Source organism: Tachysurus vachellii, chromosome 6 (assembly GCF_030014155.1).
Source record: "Tachysurus vachellii isolate PV-2020 chromosome 6, HZAU_Pvac_v1, whole genome shotgun sequence".
In the NCBI taxonomy this organism is placed as follows: domain Eukaryota; kingdom Metazoa; phylum Chordata; class Actinopteri; order Siluriformes; family Bagridae; genus Tachysurus; species Tachysurus vachellii.
The window spans coordinates 15,356,247-15,365,617 of NC_083465.1; the positions used below are offsets into that span (position 1 = coordinate 15,356,247).

Here is a 9,371-nt window from a genome sequence, read left to right on the forward strand (position 1 = left end):
AGTGAGCTAGATTCTGAATAGAAAGTTTTTCCCTCTTTATCTTCTGTCAATCTGCCATAATATGGATCACGGATTAATACATTAGGATTAAGGATTAAGACTAGAACACGAGATCCTGAAGCTGAGTATCATACATAATAAAATGTAGTATAATGCAGTCCATATGTCTGATGTTTGTGCTATGTGGAGTTGCTGGAATGTACCTCTGAACATATGGAACTGTCTGTGTGTCACTTTACATGAAATGAATATTTCAGACAGAATTCATATATCCAAGATGATTTATTTAGAAAAGAACCAGTTTATAAATGAAATTAAACATGGGTATAGATATAAAATATGTAATAGAAAAAGCTGCCATCTATATAGTAATGTCCTTCACATTATTTGGGAGTTATAAGGGGAACATGTACAAATTATCAATGGGCTCATTCACATGTTGACTATGGTAGCACCTTATTTTTTAAAGGGATGGATAAACACACTCAAAATCTGTTTACACTTTACAGGAAGTGCCATGGGAAGGAAGTAGTGAATTCTTTTATTAACAAAAAATATTCATTAAAGTTAGGATGGTAAAGACATATTCAGATGTGCTCACAACATTTTCATTAGTATTTTTATTATTTTCATTAGTATTTTATTATCCTATTTTTCTTATTTTTAGTTGGGTAAGCGTTATAATGGGGCAGGATTTGACTTCTTCCTCTATGCTTCGTGTAAATAACTACTCAGTGTTGCTTCATTCAAGTGAAATTCGTCCTGAATTCGTTGTTGCATGGTTCATGCAGTTTACTGACACTACAGAAATGTATTGTTAATGCCCACTAATTGAACTAATCAGCAAGTTATCAAGCTCACTGGTTCTCTTGTATCAATATATCTTGCTCTCAGACCATGTGTTCTTAGCTACTATGGGAAACGGGTACAAATTAGTAATTAATCATCATTAATCATTAGGGCCTGTTCGATTTTGCCATTTTTTTCACATCACTGTAAGTAATGGAGTGTGGAGAAACTGGTGGCCTAACCCCCACAACATTGCCTACAGCCTTCCTCTCTAATGCTGATTGGGCATTATGTTTCCTGGCCTGTGTGCCTGCAGGCTGCCAGTGTAAAAAGTGGCCTGGCTGCTTTAACGACTGCTTTAAATCGCTTGACAGTATCAAGTTGGCAGTGGTGTTACAGACAAATTTCATACACTAATTTCCTCGAGACGTGTCTGGCAGACAGAAATATGGGCTAGTTTTACAGTGAACTTTTCAAATACCCAGAAAAGCTGTATACATACTGCTGTTACACTGAAATATTATTCTGTTTAGAATTGCTGTGTAAAATTGATGGTTTTTTCTTAACCACAGAAAAGTGAATTATTTGCTGCGGATTGGATTTCTCATTTTAGATTAGTAAATAAAGTGCATTTTTATACCAATAATGATAGATTTTCCAGTCATTTGAAACCTTTGCCAATTTTTCATTACTCTATCTATATTCTAATCTAGTTAGCAAGTTAATATCATTTCTATAGAAGCTTGTTTCCATGGCATATGAGAAAATATATTGCTTTATCACATAATTGCGAGTTAATATTACACTACTGCAACCTATCTCGCAGTTGAGAGATAACACATTTGAGGCTTGTTATTGTGCAATTGAAAGTTAATATCTCACAGTTGTGAACTGACTTCATGTTTCGATTTATTAGACCATCTCCCTCCCCCCCTAACCAAGCCACACCAACAGCGCAGGCACACTACAATGTTCAGCTTAAGACATTCTTAAGAGTGGCGAGAGATTAAACATTGCAATTGAGACTTGTGTATTATCTCAAAATTATGAAATATATGCTCATATGCATGATATTAACTCAGAATTTTGGGAAAGACAAGCATTTGGAAGCTGAGTCAAAATTATTTGTTGTCATAAGATAAAAAGTTCCTTTTTTGCTTTGCAGTGCTGAAAAAATTTGCATGATATTAACTTGCATGTTTAAGATAAAAGCTGAAGTTGCAAGCTAAAGCTGCACAGAATTGTCTTATGCGTGGTTCTGTGTTGGCTGATCACTGATTATTTTTATACTGTGTGCAATTTTTTGTGGCTTTAATTAAATTATTCTGGTCGATTCTCTGATTCTGCTTGAAGGTGAATCTGTTTTAAGTTTTATGCCTTCCACAAATTGGCTGGTCAAAGTTACTTTGTGACTCCAGATGTTTCTTTGCTTACACAATGATTAAAATTAGGAAAAAAGAGCATTCCTTTCCATTTTTTTTTCTCACAAACGTCTTCTAGGGGAGTGTGTTCCCTGAAGGAATTCAAATTGCTTCAGTTGATCTAAGGTCAAGGTTTTTTGGTTTACTCTTGTTTAAAATAACACCCTGTTAGTCAGAGAACAAAAACACAAGCAATTTTTCTCTTTTTTGTATATATATATATATATATATATATATATACATATAATATAACATTCACATGCAGTATGCAGTGTTACAGTTTTTTAAGATATGGGTTAATTAAATATGACTATTTAATGGGTGGAGAAAGTCAACTCCCTTCCTATTTGTTCTCCTGTCAGGTATTCAGCCACAGGGGCTCTGTACCAGTGTGTGATTCCCACTGTACTTTTCCTCTTGTATGTTATAGTGTAAGAATTATAGGTTTATAGAGTTTGGTATGTTTGCTCCAAAATCATCAGTATTACATTCACTGCTACCTAACGCTGAAACAGACAGGCAAGGAGCAAACGCAACTCCAAAAATATCTCTTTACTGTTTAAAGTCGATATAAAAAACATTGTATATACATCTCATACGTATAAAAACACACTCATACATATATATAATTGCACATTGTGCTAACACAGGAGGTGCCTATAGTGGCAGCAGAAGTGGTGATGATGGTGTGGCAAATCATTGAGAGAGAAGCAAGGTTTGCAGGTTAAGTGCTGGTTCAGCAAGCATGCCAGAGCAGTATACGGTACTGGTACATATCTGTGGTGGTGGCTCACTAACGGGCTTGCCATCCAGCTGCTTCCTTAATTGCCCTGTAATTTGGCCTTCTTCATTCTGAAAAAGAAAAAAGCAGTTAGAGTGATGACAAAATAGCATGTGTACACTTTTTTTTTCACCGGATCCTACCAAAATTTCAAAGATCTAAAAAAGCACTTTATGTAGTAAGCAGCACCATGATATTGACAGCCATGGGCTAATATTGAGTGCTAAAGCGGTGTGACAGTGAAGGGAAACAGAACCATTTCTCAGTCTGCCAAACTCCGAACAGGAAAACACTTTAAGCTTAGCGCCAGTGATGTTGGCCATGCAGCGCAGCAGACATGTCAATGGGTTTTACAGGCTGTTTGTACTTGTAACTACATACTCAGCAAAAGTTTTGGGTTTTCCCCATGAGCCTGACAGTGATCAAACTATTACATCACTGACCCACAATTCAGTAGTCAGATCAACAGCAAATCAAATAAATCTTAAAACGATGGTACATCTCGCATATCTGTTTGCCAACTTCAGTCTCTTTTATTTTAGTCAGTTGTACAGTACAACTTCCTCTCTCTCTGACTAAACACTGTGTTCCTGATTGCACAGTATGAGCTCATCAGCACCTAACAGCTATCCAGAGATAGCTGTGTCCATTGTCCATTAACAGCTATGACTGTTTTGTTGTGCAGACTTGACTGTTCACACCTTTTATACACTGTTTACATCCAATGTTATGCCCAGTGGACACTATCTGTATGTGTGGAGGTAGTAGAACACTGTTTTTTTTTTTACCTAAAAAGATCCTTGGCAAAGAATGGTTAAAAAATTGTCTGTTATTTAAAACATCACTGACAATGTAGTGTGCAGTCAGCATTAAAGTCTAGGAATATTTAGTGCTGTACAATAACTTCACTGAGGTCTCCTGGGATGGACAGTAAAAATTTATGCCTTTTTAACATTCATGATGTCATAATTTAGCTTCTTCAGGTTTTTTTCTATCTACCAACTAGCATTACACAAACCATATGTATGAAAACCATGATTTCTAACATAATCTCAGTCATACCGTTTAAAATAAATATTGAATAAAAATGCAGCACAAGACTATACTCATGTGTTTAAGTACATGTTACATTATACCTAACAGTTCATCAGTTGGTTTGGAGTGCCAGTCAATTGCCACACTAATTTTAGCTAGCTGGCTATGCCGATATTGAAGTTCCTAGAAAACCTGTATAAGCTAAATTTGAACACCAAGCATGTCTGGTCTGGTCAACAATATCTGGGGAAAGTGAAAATTCTGTATAAATCTGGATTTTCCTTAAACCCTGCCACGGCATAAGAGCATGTTTCGCATTAGGACTGCAGACAGGGGCTGGTAAGCATTAAAATTATGTTCAGCAACCTCAGGTATACATATTTCACAGCTGTGTTTGAAGTATGAAGCCAGGGTTCATGACTAAAAGGCACATGGACAAGGACATTTGTGGAAATGTGAGAGACAGGAAACGTGAAATACCAGTTATCTTCAGTTACTTATTTTCATGTAAATACTACGCGTACCTTATAGGAAAATCCGATCTGTTTACAGATCTGCTTGATCACATGAGGACATTTGGATTTTGTTTGGTAAGTCTGATTAGCAATATGTTAAGACATGTAAACAGGACAGTTCTTCAGTATGTTTCTCACAGTTCTCTCAATCTCTGCTCATACAAAAGATTTTCTACTTACTTTTCAAGGGCCTTCTCAATGTACTGATGTAGCCATTTTGTCTCAGGATTAAGGCACACCTCTTTATTGTTCTTCAGTTTGGCACTGTGGGGTGCAAAAGGGCAGAAAATAATATAATTATACTTATTCAATAAAACATATTCATCTGTACTACTCATCCGTGTAATTAATACAAGTCTTTAAAAGCATTAAAGCACTTTATCCATTGTAAAGAAGGTTTGAATGCAACACAATGGATATGCCATAGTCAGCACTAGCTATACAAAGGCACACATGAACAAGGGCTGTAGCAACTGAAAAGCTCACTGGCGCTCACTGAAGCAGTTATTTTTCTCTTCTAGTAAGTGATATACCGTGGCAGGCTTTTATTGTCTGTTATTGTTATTCTTTGTCTCTTTTCCAAATCCACTTTTCCGTCTTGGTAGATTGTCTTACAGATGGTTATCATCCTTCAAACTTTCAGCTAAAAAGCTTCATGTGATTCATGTGTTCTAGTAAGAATAAATCTACATTCAGTAAGCTCTTTTAAATTCTTTTAATGCTTGGTCAATATTGTTGGATTTACTGGCCATTTATGAACAATAAGATAAATAGGCTTCTATCTACAACCAGCTTAAGCGTCTATCAACTTTGTTAATCTACATAGTATTAAGGATAATATATTATTAATCATAGTTACAAATGATAAACAAAAGACCCACTTAACCAACATACATGAAATCTAAAACTTCCACTGAAAGTCACACATTAAGGATAGAAGTATTTCTAACCCCTTCAGGGTCCAGGACCAGGTCCAGATATTTCAAATACTTCCCAACTTATTTAAATAATTTTGTCACTTAGCACTGTGTCATACTCATGTATCATCATATCAACAAAAGGTATAGATGTCTTTGCTGATATTTTCTCACATTATATGAGTGTACCTGAGCCTGGTACAGGCGTGTCTACCTAGATTTTTCTAACAGGAGTAATGCCTGTCGGGTCCCCAGACAGCAGGTAGTAATTACTACACAGCAAAAACTCTGGTATATAATGTTACCAGTTTCACTCATCAGGACAGTTTTATGGTATAGAGGATCCGTGAGCTTTGAGTACTGCTTCTGATCTGTCCTCTGGGGACTTCACAATAATCCCTGTGTCAGTTACACAGGTCTGTATGTCTGTCCGTGTGTGCCATGTGTGCACAGCTGTGCTTATTTTTTATCTTTGCATTGTTGAATTGGTTTAAACGGTATAGAGTTGTTTAAATGTCCTAATATATTGTAATCGCAATTTTTCCTGTAAACAACCTCCTAAATGTTTCATTTGATCAACGGATATGGTGAGTTTTAGATGATTAGTTTCCAGTTAACTGAGATGAAAACATGAAATATTTTGTAAGACTCTTATCAGCATGCAAGGATATGACATGTGAGAGGGATTTTCAGGAACAACGGGTGAGAAAATCCTTCAAGTGGAACCCTGCGGGAAGATGTTCTTCCTGTATGAAACAAAACTACATCGAAGTCTAGAAGGCCACCCCCCTCCTGTAGCATTTCCTCTTCATGTGTGTAATTGTGAGAGCGTGACCCACAGCATAATGCCAGGCAGGGGAAGCCTATTCCATCTCCATTCACTGCTCCTTCAGCAGCAGGAGATTGATGGTGTGAAATGATGGGTCGAGGGGTTCTGTAAGACACCCAAGACACCCCCCCCCAAGACGTAGTGCTGCATCAGGATCAGAGAGTGTGTGAGAAAGATACTGTGGTTGATACTCACATGACTTGGAAAGGACAGTTGGGTGTGTGGACAAACTTCAGCTCACGGATGTTCCTCTGTGAGACTGTGCTAACTGTAGAACGGCACCAACACCTCTCGACCAGGCTGATAGGTTTGGCTGTACAGGAACAAATAGAAGGGCCCACTTTTAAAATTCACTGTGTATAGTACCAACCAAGGCTAAAAAACACAATTCACAGCTTGAACAGAACCAACATTGTAACATAATGTGAAATACTGAAAACAGAATTAAAAATATAGAAAATTAGAATCAACACAAATAAATTGCAACGGTAATGTTAATGGAATAAGATGGTGAAAAGCAGTGTGTGCCTAACATTTGTAGCCAGGTATTTACAAAATGTTAATTGAGAATGCACAAATTACAGTACATATAATGCAACTAAGTTATTTTGTCTAACATTCAGCTCTAGTGAGAGCTGCTGCACTGTATGACATTTGAAAGTGTGATGTAACAAATTATAAGGCTATAATCACTGGGAATTATGAATTATTGATAACGTATTTCAAACGATTTTTTTTAAACAATAATATCCCTAATACAAATGATTTGCCTATTTTCGTTTTTTCACTATTCTTTGTTTCCTTTTTTTTTTTTTTTGCCTGAGTCGTGTTTGGAGACCTGCAACACTAATTACTGAGGCTTTGCAGAGGTATTTGGCCGTTTGCTTTTAAGTGTAATCCAAAACAGATGTGCTCAATCACAGGAACTCATAATGATGATCCTTAAAAACGTTCACTGAAGATAGTTATAGGTTTAATAATTAAAAATATCATATTGCACCTTGCATCAGGCTTGCAATTCATAATGAATGTAATTATTATGGTATGACTTCTAAAAGTCGTTCATTCCCATCGTTACAATTACTTCACTGCTGGAGACATTAAAATGAAGAAAACAAGTGAACGTCTTAAGGAAGTAAATAAATTGATTGCAGGCAGCTCTGTAATGTTGTTTGTGTGGACGCTTTGACTTTGGATTTGGTGTTATGTGTTTATTGTCCAATCCACATATTCTGGAAATGGATTTTTTGCACAAATAGAACGTCTGATTGGACAATGAAACGTGGAAAACGGTGACAATTGCGCCAGTTTCTCACAGTGTAGTAGAAAACGGAATAATTGTGTCCGCATTGCAATGTGTTGATTCAGCACAGTTTTTTTTTCCCAGTATTTCGCTCACGTTTCTGCTGACTGGATAAAACAATTAAGCAACATTATTGATCCCTGATAAATTCTTGTGCCTCAGCCGCGAAATGGACGTCTAATAAACAATGCACGCAAAACACACACACACACACAATTTAATTACACACATGCATTGCGCAATAATGTCAGTGGAAATCATGAACAGAGGAAAGATCGTATTGCGCACGACATTTACGCATCACATCCTTTATATACATTCAAAATCCTAGAACTATATGAACCCTTCGAGTGTTTAATTAGCTATTGAAAGTGTTCGTTTATCCCTATACAAACACTATAGGTGTGAAGTGAACACTTTTTCCTACGTGCATGCGCAAGGCGCACGTAGCCTAAACGGACATTGCCCACTCCCACAGAGGCACGGGGTGAGAAGTACCTGCACTGAACCGAGCTCCGACCATTTTCGACCGCTTTAAATATGCATTCGCCATGCCAGGTAATCTGTCAGCATTGTTATGCTAAAGAGAGATGGATAGGGTCCCTGCGTTTTTGTCCCACTGAAGTGCAGACTGGCGCTATCTCTCACTTTCTCCCTCTCTGCTGTTTTTGTTCTGGACCCTCATTTGTGGGTAATTAAAGGAAAACAAAGACTGTGACAAATACACACATTAATCAGCCGCATGTTGCATGTCAGGCTGTGCCGCAACACGTTGGATGAGTTGGATAATAAAACGGGGTTTACGTACAAAACAAGTTGCACTGAACGTGGAAACGATTTTGAGACAAACACCAAATAAAAGTCAAACCAGTAGCTCGTGCATATGTTTATAGAAATGACAAAAAACGCAGTATTAAAATAGTGTAGCAAAATATTGAATAAACTGACAGACCATTTATTCCTTTAAAAATTTTGCTTTATGCACTACGATTACGCACATTATCGGCCTACAAATTAAATTAATTATTCAATTCAAGCAAAATCACCCATATGACAGAAATGTTTTATAGCTAAGTATCCTTTAAGTATCTTTATAAATATTCATTTGGAGATGACTTCCAATAAATAAGGATAAGTAACTTACCGTCTGAAACAGTTCCACAGATAGTCACTGTTACCAGAACTGCCACTAAGATCACTTTCACATCCATGTTGCGTGTGAAGGAGAGAAGCGCACTGCAGAATTCCGCACTGAGGATAGTAGTGACCGCGTGCGCGTGTTAAACTCACCCACAGCCCCTATACACCCCTATCCTGCCCCTTTACACCGGCAAAGTGGGCGTTGACTCTGTGATTTACCGCCTCCTGGCATCCCACACACTATTAAACATTGTTGGCTTTGCTTATTGTTGTTGGCTTTGCTTACTTAGTCAGTTTTATTCCAGTTTTCTGTCTTGATGTGCGCCCTTGACTGTAAACCAGAACCCAGTCTTTGTCATTATATTGTTCATTTGAATTCTTCACATCGCAATAGTTATTTCTTGCATGTTCCTTTTGCATAGTTGAACATGGGATGCTTTTTATCGTTTACAGTATTTAATAAGGCAGGAAAGCTACCCTCTGCCACACATACACACACACACATCTTTAGTCTGTACATCAAACAAGATTTGTCACTAAATGTTGTGTCTTTTTGCAATTGAAGTCCTCTCAACTTGCTGTGGTAAACCATGTCAGTGTTCAAACGTTTTTGCAAACACAAGTGTGAAGTAAGACCTATG

At 37.2% G+C, this 9,371-nt stretch overlaps 1 protein-coding gene across 1 annotated transcript; it reads right to left on the minus strand.

The window, feature by feature from the left end:
- Positions 1–263: 263 nt before the first annotated feature.
- cxcl12a (chemokine (C-X-C motif) ligand 12a (stromal cell-derived factor 1)) lies at positions 264–8,895 on the minus strand. The gene is made up of 4 exons (XM_060872487.1): positions 8,735–8,895; positions 6,483–6,600; positions 4,722–4,805; positions 264–3,062 (listed from the first exon to the last, which is right to left on the minus strand). Exons 1-4 carry the CDS (start codon positions 8,799–8,801, stop codon positions 3,032–3,034), a joined length of 300 nt encoding a protein of 99 aa, XP_060728470.1. The 5' UTR covers positions 8,802–8,895; the 3' UTR covers positions 264–3,031.
- Between the last annotated feature and the right edge of the window lie 476 nt (positions 8,896–9,371).

Coding starts and splice junctions, on each gene's coding strand:
- cxcl12a (XM_060872487.1), bottom strand. CDS start 8,801: ATGGATGTGAAAGTGATCTTAGTGGCAGTTCTGGTAACAGTGACTATC. Junction 4,806..6,482: donor AACTGTCCTTTCCAAGTCAT/GTGAGTATCAAC, acceptor TGCACCCCACAG/TGCCAAACTGAAGAACAATA. Junction 3,063..4,721: donor ATTGAGAAGGCCCTTGAAAA/GTAAGTAGAAAA, acceptor TTTCTTTTTCAG/AATGAAGAAGGCCAAATTAC.